Below are 21,720 nucleotides of genomic sequence, written 5' to 3'. Positions count from 1 at the left end.
TTATTATTTTATGGAATATTAGCAGTTTTTTTATTCTTTAGTCCATTCTTTTATTTTTGTCATAAATTTTTTATTATTTGTTGTTACTATTAATAGTTAAAATCTCCTATTTATAACATAGGTTATAGTTAGTTTGTTTCTTGTGTTATAATCATTTTCAATGGAAAAGCTAAATTACTCTGGCACAACTACAAAAATAAATTTGTGATTAGTCAATTATTAATCGTTATGTATTTGATTACAAGTGGCAAGAGAGAGCGGGGAAAAGGAAGAAAACTAGTTGGAAAACTAAAAGAGAGAAAATAATTAAAGGAAAAAAAGGGGAGGCAAAAAGAAAAATAGAAGTAATTAAAAGTAAGAGTAATTTTGATGGGAAATATGAAGAGGAAGTAAACTACCTATAAAACTTTACAAAGGGACAAAGTGCAATAAAGTTCGCAGATTGTGGGGTAAATTGCTAGTAACGCCAAAACTTAGCAGGGCAATTTTTGAAAACAAATGTCAAACTATGCAACTAAACCAAAGAATAACAAACCAAAAAAGTAACCTTCCGAATGTTATTGCCAAGATATAGCATTTTCAAATGCCCAACTTGTAACGCCCCCACTTCTCCCTAAGGCGAACCAAAGGGTATCCGCGGGACGCCTGCCCAGCTCTTGCCAGGACTCACTACAATCCATCATTCAAAAGCTCGAAATACTTTAAGTAACTTCAATACATAATTAAAGTACTCCAAATATCTCACACTTACAATTATGCAGCTTCCAAGCTTAAATACAACCCAACGGAAAAGGGTACAATAGCCATCCGTTATAATATAACTTAAAGTTTTCAAAAGAAAACAATCTAGTACTACTCACGAGCACCCTTGGTCTCGAACCCTGTAAAAGAAAACCACAACGTGGGATGAGCTACACAGCCCAGTGAGGTTCCAATACACTCTAACAGTTCAAATAAATCAAGTAAGTTGGGCATATCATATGCATGGTTCAATGTTACACAATGGCGTGTTATCATGAGGTGATAATCATTGTACGAGTAATTTGAGACATTTATCATGGTATGAGACATTTATCATGAGACAGGTATCATGATATAAGTACATTGGTCAGGTAACAGGTATGGAGCATATCACAGGCATAGTTCAGGATTTCATGTTGACATTTTAGCATGAAACAATTATCATGATACAAGGTAAACATATACGGTAGGATACGGTGTTCCAGTGGAACTCTGTCGGTCATCTGCACCTTATGACTTCTGATCCCCACGGTACGGTCTGGCCATCGCCTTATCCCTCCAGTGGTAATACTCGAGTATACCGAAACGGTGGCCCAGGGTTCCAACCTACCCGACCGAGCCCAGTCCTGGCTCGAGTAGGTCAGTAACCAAGGGCAGGGCCCAAGTTCAGCTTAGAGCTTACAACATGCACAGGTAACCAAGTAATTCGACAAAAGGTAAAATTCATCATTTGAGTAGGTCGAGTGAGGTAAAGTACACACTCGCCTAATAATGATGGACAGCTTCATATAACATGTGATTCATGATAATCAAGTAATCAGGTGGTCAAGTAACCAAGTAAGTTGGTGATCACGTAAGCAGATAACCAAGTAAGCAAGTAACCAAATAGATTAGAAAACGGTAAGTAAACACGGTTAACGGTAAACGGTAAACGGTTAACGGTAGTAATTACGGTTAATTGGTAGACATATGTCATTTCAATAGGCCGCCATTGGCCGTTTTTCACTTTCACCACGTAAGAGTCGAGGAGATTTACTCCAACCGACTTATGCTTCCATAGCATAATTAATCATTTAAACACATCATGTAAATATGCTCTACAAACATTTCATATCTAGTATTTCAAGTAATCACATAATTATGCTCTTTAAGCATTTCATATCGAATAGTTCAAGTAGTCATGTAAATATGCTCTTCAAGGGTTTCATATCGAATAGTTCAAATATACATACTTCAGGTGTTTCATGTCGAGTAATTCAAGTATACACTATTCAAATATGCACGAGTGTGGTAAATACTTAACATATAGCACTTAACACCTAATGACCAGGGGTTAAGCATGTCATAGACTTATTCCAATTACGTATTCCTATATGGAACACTCACCTAGTCAAAACAAGCGAGTAGTTCTTAAACAAGCGTCTTAGGTGTCCGCTCCGAGTTCCTCTGGGAGATTCCCTCGAGTGCCTGAGCAAACAATAATCAACTACCACTCAAAATCATTCTAATTATCGAGGAAAATTGTACACTAGTACAATCTAAGAAATTAACGCAGAGACGAGTCTAAGAGTTCGTGTAACTCGAGGTTCAAAAGTGGATTTTAAAATACAAGACAAATCTGATTTCCATCTTTGAAATGAAATGTAAAACGATCAAATGATATTGAAGGAAAATGGAGGGTTTGAAACCCTTAGTTTCCTTTAAGTTAGAAAATTCCAGATTTAACAAGCAATATTTGAAAAAATCATATTTCACTCTCCACAAGTCCAAAATTGGAAAACTTGGTACTGTTGGAATCCTCTTTCAAAGTACTAAAAGTTCTTAGAAGACACTTTTCCACGAATGTAAGTGAAAGGCACTAAAATTTTGGCTCAAAGTTGGTAACTTGAATTACCAAGACAGATTTAAGTTGGTTTTTGGCCAACTTTAGAAATTCGGCAAAATTCACTTGTTTTGAACTAACCTTTGAAATTTGGAAATCAATTAGTGTTGCAATCCAAGAGTATAACAAAACAAGCGGAACGAGAAACGGAGTTTCGAGCACCAAGATATAGTACCTCCAAGTTGCTGAAAAAGTTAAGACTGTTGGGCTATTTTCCAGGTTTAAAACTAGATTTGAAATATCATTTGGTCATCAAGTTGGCATTAGAAATACATCAAACTTGGTACACTAAATCTTCCATGTGTGAAAAACATTTCTACTAAGTTTCGTACAAAAACTCTCACGGTAAGGTAGTCATTAAAACAACCAAAGTTTATGAAGAGTTTCAAGGCTAAACTACCTTCTCACTTTTCTTTCGTTTACAAACTTTTTGTACCATGAAATCAGTTTCAAATCTCTCCATTATTGAAACCAAGAGTTCATAAACATCCACTGAGAAATTTAAAGACCATTGACATCCAAATTCTAGAAATAAAACTCTCCAAATCAGATTTGACCATTTGGCTAAGAGAAAACGAAAAGTTTTCTAGATTCGATGAGCGAATTTTGTGACATCATTTGCATATCAAAATGGTCTTAGAATATTACCAAATTTTGTACAATTAAACCTCCATATGAGGATTACTCTTCTATCAAATTTCATTTGAAAATTCACACGGGAAGGTAGTTAACTAAACCATCAAAGTTCAGGAAATTTCCCAAGGTAAAACTGTCTTCTAGCTCTTCTTTCCTTTTTAAACATTTTGTCCAAAGCAACCAACCCAAATCTGGTTTATTTGTGAAACAAAGTCCAAGGAACATCTAATTTAAAGTTTGGTAGATGTCGGACATCAAAGTTTCCAAAACAACAAGTCCCAAATCATTGTTAGTTACAAATCTGCCCAAGTGGAAAATTCTATCACTGTAGCAGTTTCAAACTTTGGCCACAACTCACTCCATTCAACTTGGAATTGGGCGTGGTTGATGGCGTTGGAAATCTATCTTCTAAAGCTGAATTTTCTCAGAAGAAACCATTTTCAAATTCCATTCACAAATAGCTCGTTTTTGAGCATCAAGAAGCAATTTCTGTCCTGTCTCCTGGAGAGCAATGAAACAGGACAGTGATATTCAATCGAATGGTGTGGCTCACTCAAGTGGAACCAGAATGTGAAATTGGTACCGATGGAAAGCTAGGAATGTCTAGTTTCCAATGCCGCAAACGGCACTTGATTTCGACATCGGAACAAAGAGTTATGGCCGTTACAAAATGACTGCCTGGGCAATACGGGATTCATTTTCCAGTTTTGCTAACTTTGGAAATCAACTCATTTGACCAACCAAATCATGTTATTTTTCAATGAAATTTTGTACACACTTACAATAATAGATAAACAACATAATCAATTCATTAGAATCTCAAAATCTGGCACGAAAACGGTCGGACAAGGCAGGGGTAAAACGGTCACTTTTGCTCCAAGCACCTCCTTTGATTTTCTACCAACAATACAACATTAATCTACTAATATAAGCACTAAACCACCATTAATTTCATCATCCAACATCAAATCAGCAACAACCCAAGAGTGGGAGTTCATAGAGCCCACACACACAAATCCACCATAAACAAGACCACCCACATGCATGCAAGAGTTTATACGTGTAATAGAGCTTCCGTAAACTAAGATTCAAGGAGTTGATCGTCCATTACCTCTCTTGATGAACTAGGACAGAATTTCGGCCCCTTAGATGGTCAAGAAAACCGTGGATAGCAGCCCTCTTTCTTAGCTTGATGTAATCTCCAAGTAATTAGCTAAGAGTGGTTGAAATTTGAAGTGAAATGGAGAAGATTTGGTGAAGAAATTTGGATGGAATTTGAGTTGTTTTTCTCCTTTGTTAGCCGGCCAAATGAGGGAGCAAGAGAGAGAGTGTAGTCAGATTTCTAAGCTTCCAAGAGAAGACAATAACTTGTGGCCACAAATCACCCATTAGTCAACTCACATTAGGGTGCGTTTGGCGCGATTCGGCTCAATTCCTCTTGCGTTTGTTTCACTAGTGTACTAAACTTCTAATGCATTTATATTCATATAAATATTATTCACTCTTAATTGTCCTCAAATAAGGGTCTAAAGTTCCTCAATTGAAATCGCGCGTGTGAAAACGCGTATCTCCAATTTAAGCGCGATAACGCGAAACTTCCGAGAAATTCTTATAACGATAGTACTAATAACTATCACTTGAGTATTTAAACATTAAAATGCCTAATTTAGGTCCATTGTACATGTCTCCAATATTTCAAACCTATTGTACTCTCAATCGATCAAGATTCCAAAGACGTGTTCACTATTTTTACAAAACGAGCTTCCGAAAATTAATTTTTTAAACAAGTCATTTTAAAAATATAATGAAACTATATTTCCATGTAATTAGGTCTCAAGAGCTTAGAAAATAATATTCGGAATAAAAGACCAAATAAATAATTAAATAAGCTAGAAATAGGAGATTAAATAAGCAAATTTTTGCCAGTCCTCACACAACTTCTTTTGGTATGTATTCATTGAATTGGTTGAATGACAAACACAATACCTCAAGTCCTGAGCATTTTGTCAATCCTGCTACTAATTGACCAATCAGCTGATTTCAAAATGGATAAAGCTCTTTTAGATTTGGAATACTGTGGCATATATCAGTAGGAAAAGTACCAGATAATTGTTTTTCTACTAAATCAATAAATTCCAATGTGGAGGTTTTCAAGATTGTGGGTGGTCTAGAACCATATTGCTACTTTTTATGGACAAGATCCTGATTAAATTGTGATGATTACCCAACTCTTTTAAAAAGGTAGATGCAGAATTTCATTTCAGGGGATTACCTGTTCACCTAAATTTCTTTAACTTGAAATAAACGTTTAAAGGGCCAAAAATCAAGAGATTGTAGCACAAGAAAGATAATTGTGCAATGACCAAATGCAAAAATGAAACAAAATAAAGAATAAAAAACCAAGAAAGTAACCTTTTAAATTGTTATAGCCGATATATAGCTCCTCAAGCATTTTTCAAGTTCCCTACTTGTTTTGGTATGTAACCACTAAACTGGTTGTATGACAAATCTAATGACTCGAGTCTTGAGCAATTTGATAAAGCTGATAGTATTTGGCCAATTAATAGATTTCGAGACAGATCAAGCTCTTTTAGATTAGGAAAATTGTCGCATATGTTAGCAGGAAGATCGCAAACAAAAGAATTATTTCTCAAAAACAGGTATCTAAGTCTATCCAAGATACCCACGATGGTGGAATTTCTCCCGAGTGAATATTTTTGCTTAAAGCCATAAAACTTAGTTGACGCAAATGAGACATCTCTTTTGGCAAATAACCATGAAAACTGTTGTTGCTCATGTCAAGAGAAATACGAAATGAGAGGTTTCCAAGCCTTGCAGGAATCGTATCTGCAAAACCCATGTTAGAAATATTTAAGGCCACTACTCTCTGACGATTAGAGGCACAAGTAACACCAATCTAACCACAAACAGAGGAAGAAATGGACCAATTTTTGGCCAATATTAAGTGAGGATCAGAAACTATATGGTCTCTTAAAGCCACAAGGGCAGATATATCAGTAATGATATTGGCTGTTACCATAGCTACTAGAGGAGTGGCTAATAAAAGTCCCACACGAAAGTAATTGTATGTCCTCTCCACTTCTTTTGACTAAACTTACAAATAGAACCGACATAGGATTAATCTTATATATATTGTCAGTATATACATTATCACCATTAGATATATGACACACGTGCAAAATTTGAATTTGAAATTTAAAATTTGTTCATGTGTCATCCATCCAACCATAATAGTGTATACACCGACAGTGTATATAAAAATTACTCATAGATATATATTTACTCATATATATATATATTAAGTGAGGATCAAAAACTTTGTGGTGTTTTAAAGCCACAAGGGCAGATTTATCAGTAATGACATTAAGTGTTACCATAGCTACTAGAGGAGTGGCTAATAAAAGTCCCACAGGAAAGTAATTCCATGTTCTCTCCTTTTCTTTTGACTAAGCTTACAAATAAAACTGACAATGGGAAAGTGTGTGTATATATATATACACACACACACACTATTATGGGATTGAGATATACTATTTAAACCTCAATTCCGATGCCATATATGTATTTCAAGATCAAATGCCGTCAACTACAATCAGCATTTATGGTTGTTAGATGGATTTTGTCTAACAATGACATATATGGAGGGAAAAATAGACCATTTCCATCATTGGGATGATTATATGGTGGGAACGCGTACTGACGAACCCACGGTGCGAGTGGAAGGAGGATGGGGCCTACGATTGAATTTCCTAGTAAAAGTAGAGAGATTAATTTAATTTGTGGCACTAGCATAGCAGCCTCGCATCAAAGTTTGTAATTTTCCCTACTATGCGAAACATTAGTTCCAAATATACAATTCCTAGATATTTCGATCAAGAAATTTATTTTTTGAGTTATTATCACTTTACTCCCTTAAACTATATCACTACTATCAGTTTATCCCTTGACGTTATCTTTTAGTCACTTTACCCCCATAAGTAATTCAACTCAACATGTTAAGAAATTTTGGACAAAAATACCCTTTTATTTTATAGCATTACTATATTATTTTTATCACTTTATTTGTTTGGATTATAGTGATACAATCACTTTAGCTCCTAATATTATTTTTTAGGCATTTTACCTCTTCATTAATCTAACTAGTATGGTCAAAAAATTTTAAATATATTTACCCTTTTTTATATATAATTAAAAATAAAAAAGTTGGAATGTTTATTCTTCCTTTTTTTCACTTTAAGAGATCGAAAAACATAAAAATAAGAGGGTTTTCTCAAATTTCTTTTTTTCACACTTATTAATATTAAGAAAAGAAAAAGAGATAGGAAAGAAGGAGACAAAAAAATTAGATTTAAAGAAAATAAAGAAAAATCTAACATTATCGTATTACTTTGAGGTTGTTGGGATTAAAATTGAAATTTGGTGATAAACAAAAAAGTGAAATAATGTTAAAATAATAAAAGTATTTAATTCTTTATTATTTGTAATTTTTAAAAAAAGAATTGAGCTCTCTCTCTCCCTCTCCCCCTCCCCCTCCCCCTCTCCATCTTTCTTTTTTTTTTTTCAATATTAATAAGATTGCCAAGAAGAAAGAAATTAATACTTTGATTTTTTTTCTTGATACTAAAAAGGAGAAGAGTCACTCTAAATTTTTTATTATTTTTATTATGCAAAGAGAGGGTATTTTCTTCTAAAGTTTTTCAAATTGCTAAATTGATTTAATGGTAGAATAAATTGTCTAAAAAATAACTCTAGGGGGTAAATTGATAATGAGGTTATGTTTTATGGGGGTAAAGTGATAATAATTTTAAGGGTTAAACATGTCTTTTCACTTTAATTAATAAATTCCGTTAAGTTTGACTGTTAGTCTTGAGGGTAAAGTGACTAAAAGATAATATTAAAGGGAAATTTGATAGTAGGGGGTGAAGTAATAATAACCCTTATTTATAAGAGTAAATATTATATATACTGACAGTGTATATACTATCACCATTGGAATAATGACATGTGTGCAAAAATTCAATTTTAAATTTGAATTTGTATAGTTGTCATTTATCCAATGCTGACAGCTTACACACCGAAAGATTAATCCTATTTTTAATCCATCAATTTTTATCCATGTATTTATGCATTTTTAGTTTAACTACCTAAATACAAATTGTCAAAATAACTATTCATTTCACTTTTATTTTTTACTTTTCAACATAATCAACCTTTAGCATTATAAGGACTAATATAAAAATTATAATCTGAATTTTTTTTTCATTTACTTCAACAATAGAAAGGTTTTTATGAAATTCATTTATCATTTCTTCTTTGCCGTGGGAATTTAGACGTGGGCCTGCCTTCTGACTGAGAATGCTTCCATGATGTGCCGTCAATGTCTTTGTTTGCGTCGCGCGCTCCCACGGTAGGCAGGAACATGAGTACCTTCCTACCTTAGATGACTCCTATCCGTTCTCCATATTTGACATGCCAGTTGAGGTGGAAATTTTGGCAATGATTTGTGAAAATTACATATTTTTATTGATTAGTTGATGTTATATATATATATATATATATAAAGTCAAACAACAATGTAGATTAGTTGATGTTATATGAGTGATAGAAACTTAATATTCAACTTTGATGACGACTTAAACCATATATAAACTTATCTTATTTAACCATTCAAAATACAGTGTGTATCACGTTATTGATGTTATGAACAAACTAATGGTGGAAGAAACTATTCCACCCTTGAGGAGGGAGGAGGGGGGTTTCGAGGTTGGAATTTGAAAGGATGTCAATGCACATAAGAGATAAAACTCTTCTTAAATGCCTCATAAATAAAGTATACCATTTCTAGCATTATTCTACATCCCAAGCGGCTGAGATCAACTAGTTAAAGAGCGATAGATTTGAAGAAACTACAAAATCAGATTAAAAGTAAAACTTTGACAAAAAAAAAAAAAAAAGGTAAATGATCTTGTCTTCGAAGAGTTACAAATATACACATGCCAAAATTTCCTGTGAGATTGTTAAATGTTTGATTTCTAAGTAAATTTTCTTTTACCTGTTTTCCCGTGGTTATTGCCAAACACATTATTGACACATTGAGCTCTTACCATCATTACCGAACAAACTGACAATTAAGTTTGACAAAGTAGATTCGTTTTTCAACTATATGGATTTTTGTTTTGGGTTTAATAGCCGTGCCCGCAAAGCTATTTCAGAAGAATAGTCGAATTCTAAAGCTCTGAATTCATATTTCAGAGTCGTACTTCAATTTTGAAGGCATATATTTTATCCAATTTGCAAAGTACCAAATCAACAAAAGCCAGTTCAAGAAATCTTCTACCCTCTCAACTCAATTTGTCCTTGCAAAACCAAAAAGAAAAAATGGGACAAACTAATGATAAAGGTAATCAGTTGAAAAACCAAATCCTCTTTAGATGTACTTCCTTGCCAGGTAGCATTGAAAAACTAATAACGGTGGATACATATTATGAGACACGAAATAAACAAATACAATAAGAATTCAGTAGTTAAAGACGAACCACCTGAGACTGACACCACTTACCAAGCCATAACCCCTAACAGCAATAGCAATCTCATGTAATATTTGAGTCCACATTTGATATTAAAAAATGATAATTTATTTCCATAGACTTCAGCAATTCAACGGCACATAGCATTCCTCAACCCGGGGAATCTCATTAGCAGCAGAAATCCAGGAATTTTGGGAGGTTGCGGCACCCAACACCACCTTAAGATCAAGAATTCCCAAGGAGATAATGGTGGAATTTTCTGTCCAGATGCCATTCCGCGAGTTTATAAACACGATACTGAGCTTCAGGAAGTCTTCCAAGATGAACATCTTTCCTATTAGAGAAATTTATAAGCACCATCTTGAAGATTCGCCTGCCAAATTCATGGGATGCAAGAAATTTGCCAATTAGTAATTTCACATGATATTATTGATGCTACTGGCATCTACTGATCATCTTCATTTTTGGAAGCAATTAGTAATGAGAGACAACGGTTTATTAGTGGAGCTGGAAAATCCACTCCCATGGCATCATAGATATCAAGTCTGGAAGATATGCGCAACCTCACTGTTGAAGAAAGGAGAGAGACAGAAGGAACTTCAGCAAGAAGATCAAGGTGCATACAATCAAATATAACTATATGCATGTACAACTTTTGATTACCAACCATACGATGGAGGGTAAGCATCTTTCCTTGTCAACAAAGGAGAGTCTCTTCCTGGTCGAGTTCACGCATGCCAACTTCTACTAAATCGTCAGGCTTCACGTCAATATACAACTCCACAAGGTGTCCATTAAATTGAAAACATCCGCTTCATTGTCAAGTCCTTTTTCTATTAAAAGCTGCATGAAATTCATTGGAAGTCTAATACATCTAGAAAAGATGTTCACAAGCTTCTTTTATGAGCACAGCAGAATTCATGCCTGAATAACATTTAGCATACTGATATGGAAAAACCAACATGCAGTATGCATGTCGGAAAAACACTGACACACAGCAGGCCTTGTGTTAGAGGAAGGTTTTCAATGATGAATTGGTCATCAATAGAACTGCCTGTAGCATTGCAACCAAGAAGAGGACATAATGTGGATGCAAATTAAAATTTTCAGTTCACCTATCAACAATAGCATGAATAGTTAAGAGGCAACTATTAGATGTGCCCGTTACTAAAATGTACTATTGAATTGGGAATTCGAAAAAATTCTAAAATACTGATATGCAACACTAGTTAGCATGCCTGAACAACTATCAGGTAATTGCAATCCAATGAATTTAAGAAAGCCATCAACAATAAGGATATGCATACCTTCATTGGCATATTCTCAGCTAAAGAAGTTATAAACTGAAACCTACGCCTGCTTGCAAAAAGAAAAGTGGAGCGAAAAATTGCAAAACACAACAATTACAAAAACATAAGAAAAAAAATTAGAATTAACCAGCATATCCTTAATTATATGGAACTGAAAATTCTGATAATTATTGATGACCAGACAAGAAGATGGAATTCACATTGGAAAGTTTCTCAAATCGAAATTCTTGATTGGGGGATTCTGAAATTTTTTAAAAAAAAAACACACAAAAGAAACAAACAACAGAGAAAAAAGAAATTAAACATAACTTAGAAAACAAACTAGAATCCTATGAGAGACAGCAGGACACTGAGAAAGAAGAACAAAAGCTATACTATGCAGAAGGAAAGAGGAACAAGAATTTCGAACAAATAGCTATTATGATTGTAATGGCTATTCGACTATGTAGTGGCCTAAATCACATTGACAGTCTTAAAAAAAATTAAGCCACTCTTACCCATGAATCGACCAAACAAAAAACTAAGTCATACCTGGAAAAAAGCCTTACCAGCCTAAAGAGCAAAGAAGAAGGCCTTTAAAGTTGATGTAGCAAAAGGCCAGAATCTAGAGGAGCCTTTAGGTGAAGTAACCTTTGCAACCATAAGGGAGGAAGCAGAAAGATCACGCATTCGGACCCATGAAAGTAATGGTGGCAACACAAACCTAATAGACATTCAATAAGTAATTCCAGATTGCAAAAAGCCGGAAACTTTAATAACTGAAATGCTTTAAAAGGATCACAGAGAGACATTAAAGTAATTCCATCCAAGCATCTGCCCATCATTATCATCATCTGGTGTGCAACAGCTGCATTGAAATGAAATTAAGGGCAAAAGCATACTTCCAACACTCCTTGCTCTTACCACCAGTACTCAAAGCTTAAAAAAAATACTAAGCCACCTATCTAAAATTACCAAAATACCCCAAAACAAGCAGTCGAAAAGAGATAAATAGTACCAAGCAAACTCTTGTTATATAGCATAAGGATACTAATTTCAGGTTTGCATTTCCAACTTCACATTAAATGGCCTTCTACCAACAAACTCCTCTTTCAATCACCAAAAGCATGATATATTCAAGGATACCTTCTCTCTGACAGGTATAGAGCGAGCTTATCCCTCAGAACTGAGGCAGTCTCATCAGCTGAATCACAGACCACCTGTCCATATCCTGGATCATGGTGGTGGGATAATGGCATATCATCAAGTACCTCATCTTCCATGTCAATGATAATATTATGGAGAATGCAACAAACAAGTATGAACCTTGGAAGCTTGTGCTTGTCAGGTCTCCACATAACTCCATTTATGATCTTCCAGACGTCCTTCAACCTTGCTAATGCTCTCTGTGCCACAGTATGAGTTGCAAAGAGACACTTATTGAAATCAACTTTCGTTTGTGAAAGTTCTTTTCCCTGATAAGGAGTCAGAAGCCAAGGCAGCAAGGGATATGCTGAATCACCAATTATATATTCCCGTAATTCAGCTTCTTGGGATGGTCTTGCTTTCTTCCCTGACCTCTCTCCATTTGTACATTTGTTATAGAAGGTTGAATACTGTAGCAGTGAACTTTAACTAAACTTTCCAGGCAATCTACTGAATACATCCAGGAACTTCATGTTGGGACCAACTATTGCCTGCAAAGGCATCCTGTGATTCTCCTTCGAATCAAGCAACACATCAGTTCTTGGCTCCGATGTGGATAACAGCATTACAATATTGGTGGTGTCAATTGCTCAACAACAATTTGGAAGGCCTTGAATCTGTTAAAACATTGACTTCATCTCCATCAGCTCATTTTCTGTCGAAGGCCATTTGATATGCTGAATCCCCATCCCTTCAATGGCCTCCACAAACGTCCAAGTCACTTGAGGCACCATAGAATGATGTGTCCCAGATGAATCACCAGTTGTAATAAGTGAACTACCAGACCTAAGCCTTCTCAAGGCTAAAGCAACTTGATCATATAGTGACATTGGTTTGCCATTGCTAAAGGCATGATGTGTCTTGCACCGTCATCTGCTCCTTCGCACGTACATATTCAAAAGTTCTTTTAGACGTCAAAAATAGATTCAAAGCTATCCAGGCCCTTTGATGGGAATGAATTTAAATTACCTGAAATGTATGATTGGACTTGTACGACCAGTCAAATATCAGATCAAGAAAATCAAAATTCCAAAAGTGTTCTACAAAAACTCGTCGAAAAGCACAACTGAGGAACGAAAAAAATATACACCTCTGGAGGGAACCGTTCAAGAGAGATGTTCAGGGCCTCCAATGCCTAACAAACTAAGTAAAGCCAGAACAGTGGAAGTTTTCTTTAAAAGATCAAACTTTTATGCACTTGTACTTCAGAAATGCAAAGGGGGAGGGAGACAAATATTTAAAGTTTTGAACTTTTACCTTTAAAGTTTGCTATTTCAGACAAAATGCAATACTCAAAGACAATTGCAATAGCTTCAGAGAAAATTAATATAAAGCATTAATTAACCAACAGACATAATTAACTAGGAATTCAAAAAATGTACTCAATCTAAAGTACTGATATGCAACACTAATTAGCATACCTAAACAACTATCAGGTAATTGCAATCCAATGAGTTTAAGAAAGCCATCAACACTAATGATATGCATACCTTAATTGGTATATTCTCAGCTAAAGAAGTTATAAACTGAACCTAAACTTGCTTGCACCAAAAAAAAAAATGAAAAAATTGGGGAACACAAAAATTCAAAAAAAAAAAAAACAAAGAACAAAAAGAAAGAATTAACCAGACAAGAAAATGGAATTCACAATGGAAAGTTTCTAATTCAAAATTTTTGATTGGGGAATTGTGAAATTTTTAAAAAACATAAAAGAAGCGAACAACAGAGAGAAAAAGAAATTAAACATAACTACTTAGAACACGAAATAGCATCCTACGAGATAACCAGGAAAACTAACAGGACAGTGAGAAAGAAAAACAAAGCTATACTATGCAGAAGGTAAGAAGAGCAAGACTTTCAAACAAATAACTATTATGATTGTAATGGCTATTCAAGTAATTAGAGGCCTAATTCGCATTAAAGGTCTTAGAAAAAAATCAAACCACTCTTACCCACGAATCGACCAAAAAAAAATGTCATACCTGGAAAAAAGCCATACCAGCCTAAAGAGTAAAGGTGAAGGATTGATATAGCTAATGTAGCAAAAGGCCAGGATCTAAAGGAGGAACCATAAGGTGAAGTAACCATAGCAACTATAAGGGAGGAAAAAGAAAGATCACGCATTCAGACCCATGAAATAATGGTGGCAAGACAAACCTAATAGACATTCAATAAGTAATTCTAAATTACAAAAAGCTGGAGACTTTAATAACCGAAATTGTTTAAAAGGCTCACTGAGACACATCCAAGTAATTCCATCCAAGCATATCTGCCCATCATTATAATCATCTGATGTGCAACAGACACATTGAAACAAAATTAAGCACAAAGGAATAATTCCAACACTCCTTGTTCTTACCACTAGCACTCAAAGCTAAAAATTACTAAACCACCTATACAAAATTACTGAAATACCCCAAAACAAGCAGTCGAAAAGAGATGAATAGCACCAAGCAAACTCTTGTTATATAGCATAAGGACACCAATTTCAGGTTTGCATTTCCAACTTCACAGTAAATGGCCTTCCACCTATAGACTCCTCTTTTAAATCATCAAAGGTATGACATATTCAAGGGTGCCCTTTCTCAGACAGGTATAGAGCAAGCTTATCCCTCAGAACTGAGGCAGTCTCATCAGCTGAATTGCAGACCACCTGTCCATATCCTGGATCGTGGTGGTGGGATAGTGGCAATTCATCAAGTAACTCATCTTCCATGTCAATGATAATATTATGGAGAATGCAACATACAAGTATAAAACTTGGAAGCTTGTTCTTGTCAGGTCTCCACATAACTCCATTTACGATCTTCCAGACGTCCTTCAACCTTGCTAATGCTCTCTGTGCCACAATATGAGTTGCAAAGAGATGTTTATTAAAATCATCTTTTGTTTGTGAAAGTTCTTTTCCCTGATAAGGAGTTAGAAGCCAAGGCAGCAATGGATATGCTGAATCACCAATTACATATTCCTGCAATTCAGCTTCTTTGGATAGTCTTACTTTCTTCCCAAACCTCTGTCCATTCTGACATTTTTTATAGAAGGATGAAAACCGTATCAGTGAACTTTCACTAAACATTCCAGGCAATCCACTGAATACATCTAGGAACTTCATGTTGGGACCAACTATTGCCTGCAGAGGCATACTGTGATTCTCCTTTGAATCCAGCCATACATCAGTTCTCGGCTCAGATGTTGATAACAGCAGTACGATATGAGTGGTGTCAATTGCTCCACAACAATTTGGAAGACCTCGAATCTGTTCAAATTTGGACTTTATCTCCATTAGCTCATTCTCTGTGGAAGGCCATCTGATATGCTGAATTCCCTTCTTCTCAATGGCCTCCACAAACCTCCAAGTCACTTGAGATACCGTAGAATGATGTGTCCCAAATGAATTACCAATTGTAATAAGTGAACTACCAGAACTAAGCCTTCTCAAGGCTAAAGCAACTCGATCATATAGTGACATTGGCTTACCATTCCTAAAAGTACATGTCTTCACCATCATGTGCTCCCTTGCAAGCAAACATACATATTCAAAAGTTCTTCTAGACATGTTGAACATAGATTCAAAGCTATCCAAGCCCTTTGACGGAGTTGAATTTAGATTACCTGCATACCAGGTGTTTAAAAGAAAAATAAACGACAGAAAACAAAAAAGCATATATCAGACATGATAGAAAAACTTCAACCATCCATGATTTAAAAGTTCATAATTTTCCTTTTGGGATGTCACAAAACTTTTGTTGATGCTGAATTTGTAGGAGTGATATACAAAGACAGTGCACTTAAACCGCATGAGGGGCACATACTATTATCTCTCCTTGGACAGAAGGATCAACATTACAAGTCAGGATATGGAGAAACATGCATTTGGGGGAGGAATGAGACATTGAATATGCTTGATCATACATGTTCCTGAAATATGTCATTGCAGAATGTACAAAGGAAAGAAGAAATTTAGAACTCGAACTCCCACCCTATCGCAGTCCCCACTTTGAAGGCAAGAAGAAAAATAAAGTGGTGCATGTTCATTTCATACATGCAATCTGTCTGTTCAGAAAGTAACTAGTAATAATATATTGCAATTGTTTGTGGCCTTGAACTCTTCTAATTGGCCATTCCACTCTGATGTCTTTAACAATTGCTAGCATTGAACTTCTGTTCTAGCATGTTAGCAAAATTTATACCTACTTAACATAGGAAAAACTGAATATTGGAGATGGCATTTCTTTCTGGATACATTAGCCAGGACAAAGACAGGTTTTTATACTTTTGAAAGCCATTATTGTGCCATTGGTTGTTAACTTCTAGAGCTATCAGCTTCACATGTGTGTAGGGGGCATCCCTTTGACATGTTGGACAGCGACAACTGATGAATGATCAGAAAATAAAAAGAAACGTGCCGGTTTATTGTTTAAGCAAGCTAGATGTATTAACATTTTATTTAAAGAAAGCCTAGAGCAGTGTATTATGGCATCATGCATTAAAGATAGGCAGGACAACGCAGAGGCAGACCAATAAGATTTAGTATGGATAAAAAAATAATGGCAACTCAAGTTAAAAAAATAACCTCAGATGTCACCATTGCCCCCCTTTTCTTAAATCTATACTTGGGTATACGTCTACAATTATGTTCACGGTAATTCCCACATGGGAGATCTAAGAAGAAGAATAAGAAAGAACAGAAACAGTACACCTAAGTTCAATTCTCCTCTTTTTGATTCTTTATAGATATGATTGTTTCTTATCTGAACTTTTCAAATACTGCTATTGCTCCAAAAACTACAAGCATATGCATCGTTAGGAAAGGGAGAACAAATTAGTTGGAGAACCAAATAATAGCAAATATGCCAATTGGAGAGAGATGGGAAAAAAGAACCACAGCCCATTTATGTCAGGCTCAATGCTTATCACGATGCTTGTGCAAACAATTCTTGTTCTGCTAAAAGGGACTTACCTTTCAAAAGCAATCAGTCTTAATTAGATACTAACACTTACCAGTCCATCTTCTTTAGTAGCTGATCAAACAAAACTATCTTTATGCTTTTTCTCACTGGATCCATCATAATTAGTAAAATGAAATATGGGGATGACTCAAACTTCATACAGACAACCAAATTGGGGATGTCTCCTGAACCGATTAACAATGCATTCTAGGAAAAATAAGACATAATTGCCATGGTTAGATAAAGCATAAGTCAATCAAATTACCATCATTCCAATTAATCCAAGATGTCACAATCCAATTTTGCGCTGATTACAACTGCAGTATATCACAAGTGACCACGAAAACTAACAAAACCAAAATGGCTCACATAGATAAAAAATAATAATAATAAAAACCAATGAACCATAAAAGAGTTAATATATTGGAACTGATAACACAAGTTAAATTGAACATACTCGCAATCTTCTTGGCTAAAGCATCAAACCAATCAGCAGAGGCCATCTCTGAAGACTCAGAAGCAATATTGCTTGGTTCCATTTTCTTGTCTACTTTCCTCTTCTTCTGGCCTCTTATAGGATCCATGAGCACAAAAAGAACAATTCAATAAAATCGAAAAATCCCACTAGCCTTGAAAGCCACAACTGCAACAATGGAAGCAAATTAATTAAACCCAACCGAAAAAAGAAAACAGAAGCCCATTTATTGCATAACAAAAATATACAACAGGGAACCTACGGAGATACCAAACAAGACATGCCGAGCTGTGTTGATTAAAGTGGGATGGATGCATACGTATGTTATAGAGAAGAATAACTGCTGTATGTCAATATTCTGGCTGGTTCTGACTACCACGTGTTCACTTTGACTACCACGTGTTCACTGTTCTGGCTTTGGTCCTTCAAAAACGTATAATTTATTAGGGGAGAACTAATTCTTTTAAAACTCTGTTAGCAGGAGAAGGCAATTATTTTAGCTATCTAAAAGATGTTTACGCATTGACAGAGGTAAAACATAGGTATAATAGTTAAGTCCTAAATTGGCTACATGTATAAGCTTCAACAGCAACAAATTCGAAGAATTATGGCACAGGCTCAATCTCTGCATTTTGGGTAGATGAATGTAAAAGAAGGGAAAATGAATTCAAACTTCTTTGCAGATCTGATTGCATCAAAAAGTGCCATTTGGATGGATGTAGAGAATACATGGGATTGAGAAACGAATAATTGCTGTGCATATAGGAGGAAACACTGTTTACCTACCCCTCCCCCCCCGCCCCCCCCGGGCGGCCACAAAAAAAGGAGGAAAGATTGAATGACAAATTGCAAATTGGCTACATAGGTTTGCGAGATGTAATTTTCAAATATTAGTGGTACTTCAAAGTGATCCATATCAAATAAAGTTCCACAGAGTAGACTGCAGTTGATATTTTACTACTGAATGTATAGCATAATTTTAGTAACAAAACAGCTACTCTTTAACAACCTTTTTCTTGAAAATCAAGAAAGAGGATTTGTTGATTGATTCCAAAAAAATAACAAGGCCTCATTAGATTTGAGCTAATGTTCTTAAACAGACGTATCCTACTTACCCCTGCATTTTCTGCCTTCTAATCAAATTTCACCATAGCCTTCACAAGCTGCACATCCTGGAGATACCCAGGAAAGTAAATTAAAGAATCTGTTTCCAAGAGCCTTAATAGAAATCTCTTGCCAGGGAGGAGTAAAAAAAAATATCAAATACAGATGACATGTAACATAGGGAAAATTTTCTACAGACAGAACAAAATTAACAGCCTAGAGGGCAAAAGGAACATAAAAACACCACAATGCAAGTGCCCTAATGCAGAATGATAAAGACAGAATTATCAACTAAAGAACGACGTGGATATCAAAATAGAACTCGACCTGCAATGTTCACAAGAAATATTTCATAAACAATAATTTAACCAACTGATTAACAAACCATTTTCTTATTAGAGCAATTTATTACTGCAAAAGTTTGTGAATCTAGAAATAAAATATAACATGCTGAACCCTTCTTGAAAAAGCATCTCCAGATAAGAGGAAATGCAAATTTGGATAATCTGGCGAAAGGGCAAAGATTTTATGTTCTAACAACTAAGGAACACCAAAATATGAATTAGCCAACAGCTTTATTAATCTAAACTACATGCAAGCCAGAAACAATTCGTAACCTCAGCTTAGAATACAAAACAACTTCCAAAAAAGCATGCCAATCCATAATAAGGGTTCTCAAAGTTTAAACAAGAAAAGAGGGAAGACAGAGAGAGGTCTCAAACTAAAAAAGAATTTTCAAATAATTCAAACCAATCCATAAAAAGGGGTCTCAGTTTTAAACAAGAAAACTAAAATACGAGAAAGTTTGGGGTCTTAAAATTAATCGAACTACCTCTTCAAGCAAGGGAATTCTAAATTATTCAGGGAATCACCCTCCTTGCAAGTAGGACCATGGTTAACCATCTTGGTCGAGTCCGATACAACTCGGCCGAGTCATAACTGGAACGGAGGGGACCAGTAATATACCGATCCCCGAATGGTAGATAATTCCATATCCGTGGCGAGTCACTCTAACTCGACTGATATTGGCCGATTCGAATCCGTGGTGCATAGAATAGGCCAAAATATCTGAATCCACTCAGAGTCGACTCGGATATTTGTTCAAACTGTGCCTTTTATGGTATTTCCTATTTTTAGTAATTTTTTTAGATTTTTTTGGAAATCTTTATGTGCTATAATGTGTGTATCACCCGATATCCAACGGATATGCCGCGATGGATGTGAAACAACTGCTACAATGCGACTGTGACCCGCAACGGCGTACCATGAGTAGGACACTGTACTACAAGAAAGCAGTAGATACGAAAGATGGAGAATATACTTGGACAGCTGAAACTTCAAGAGCCTGCACCAAACTCTTATTTGCAAATAAATCAGCACAGGTGAAAAACAAAGCCATAGCCATAGCTTTAAGTAAAATTGACCTTGAACATGCACAAACTACAAGTTCAAATCAATTTTAGTTGATTATAAATTTATAATTTGCAGACGCATATTCTCACAACTATGCATTAAATTTACAGCAAATTATTCACAATTTCTTCTTCTTCTTCTTTCTTCTTACACATGGTGCAAAATGGTTTCTTTTTCTTCTCATGCTTTAGTTCTTCAATCTCAGAGTGCTACTCCTATGCAGGAAACCCAAAATGAACATGTAAAGCCATCAAAAGTTTCAAAATCAATTTCGTTCATGCAATAAGATAAAATGAAAAGATGACTTCTCCTGGTTTGGGCTCCCAAAAGGAGCTCAAATGCACACACACACCCAAGATTTTTCATTTATGAGAAAAATAAGATAATGCCTCCCATTAGAATACTCAATTGAATGATCCAAGTCAGCCAATTGCATATAAAGCTTGTTTAGGTAGCCAAGCACTCAAGTCCTGCTTAGACTAAAGTTAGCATCAATAAGGGTAGAAGAAGTTCCAATTACTTATGCATCTTTGACAGGAGCGAAAGTAGTTCAGAAAAGATTGCATAAGCAGATTTCTAACTCAAAAATAAAATGCCAACAGAACTAATAGCAGAGATTTAGCATCAGAGATGAAACAAGATTCCATGTCCCAAAAACTCAAACAGCAACAGAACATATCTACCTCAAAAAAAATCTTCTAAGCATATCAGTCAATGATAGTCCATCAAGTTAACTAAGATATTGAATACAAAGGTTACTCAAGACAAAAATCAAAATTTTTACCGTAAAGGTGCTTTTTGGAATTACGATGGCATGGTAATCAAGATCACAAAGGCAAGCAGCATTCAATCCCCAAAAGCATGGCCATCTCAATCACAATGCTTGAACAACTTGAAAGAGTGCAGAAATTTCAATAATTCAAGAATTTACTACCAAATCCTCTAGATGTACTTCCTTGGCAGGTAGCATTGAAAAACTAATAATGGTGGATACATTTTATAAGACATGAAATGAACAAATACACTAAGGGGTTGCTTGGTTAGAGGGTATGGGATTCAGGATTTGGAATGATGTCCATTTTAAGTGCTTGGATAATAAGTGTGGGATTGAAAATTTTGGAATGAATTCCAACTTTCCATTCCTGAGTGAATTGGTGGGTTTTGTTAATTCCTATATTTGATTCCAAGACTCTTTGATGTCTCACCTAATCGGTCGCATTGGATTAGTGCATTTCGAGGTTCCCTACCCTCCTTCGTCTTCCCAACCCCAACCTTTGACATCAACTGCCCCAGATTCTTATACTTCTTCCTCCAAAGAAATTCTTGCTCTTTTCACAAACCTTCAAACTCAGCTATTTGAAGCTGTTGCAGAGCTCCAAGAAATTCTTGATCTTCAAGATGCAAATCAGAAACTCTCGCAAGAAATCAGGTCAAAAGATGCTGCAATTCTTGCACTTGCAAGCAAGCTCAAAGAAGC

The 21,720-nt window shown here is 35.4% G+C and overlaps 1 protein-coding gene, 1 long non-coding RNA gene and 1 pseudogene across 6 annotated transcripts; all 3 read right to left on the bottom strand.

Annotated features, from left to right (window-relative positions):
• Positions 1-527: 527 nt before the first annotated feature.
• LOC113713294 (uncharacterized) lies at positions 528-4,606 on the bottom strand. The gene is made up of 3 exons (XR_003453502.2): positions 4,371-4,606; positions 2,128-2,208; positions 528-881 (listed from the first exon to the last, which is right to left on the bottom strand). It is a non-coding gene; the product is annotated as an uncharacterized lncRNA (long non-coding RNA).
• Positions 4,607-9,688: 5,082 nt separating this feature from the next.
• LOC113713980 (protein ALP1-like) lies at positions 9,689-14,426 on the bottom strand (annotated as a pseudogene).
• A 129-nt stretch (positions 14,427-14,555) lies between these two features.
• On the bottom strand, positions 14,556-19,922 carry LOC113714890 (protein ALP1-like). Of its 5 annotated transcripts, none has more exons than XM_072069206.1 (5): positions 19,663-19,922; positions 18,842-18,898; positions 17,997-18,149; positions 17,709-17,894; positions 14,556-15,914 (listed from the first exon to the last, which is right to left on the bottom strand). In XM_072069206.1, exons 4-5 carry the CDS (start codon positions 17,833-17,835, stop codon positions 14,872-14,874), a joined length of 1,170 nt encoding a protein of 389 aa, XP_071925307.1. In that variant the 5' UTR covers positions 17,836-17,894; positions 17,997-18,149; positions 18,842-18,898; positions 19,663-19,922; the 3' UTR covers positions 14,556-14,871. The 5 variants fall into 5 exon arrangements, with proteins under 5 accessions (XP_071925307.1, XP_071925308.1, XP_071925305.1 ...); XM_072069207.1 differs by having other exon boundaries at positions 18,046-18,149; XM_072069204.1 differs by having other exon boundaries at positions 17,989-18,149; positions 19,663-19,919.
• Positions 19,923-21,720: the final 1,798 nt, after the last annotated feature.

This window comes from Coffea arabica, chromosome 10c (assembly GCF_036785885.1).
Source record: "Coffea arabica cultivar ET-39 chromosome 10c, Coffea Arabica ET-39 HiFi, whole genome shotgun sequence".
NCBI lineage: Eukaryota > Viridiplantae > Streptophyta > Magnoliopsida > Gentianales > Rubiaceae > Coffea > Coffea arabica.
Note: the sequence above shows the minus strand (reverse complement) of the source record. Positions and strands in the feature narration are given on the sequence as shown.

Coding starts and splice junctions, on each gene's coding strand:
- LOC113714890 (XM_072069206.1), bottom strand. CDS start 17,835: ATGGATCCTATAAGAGGCCAGAAGAAGAGGAAAGTAGACAAGAAAATG. Junction 15,915..17,708: donor TTTAGCCAAGAAGATTGCGA/GTATGTTCAATT, acceptor CCTGGTATGCAG/GTAATCTAAATTCAACTCCG.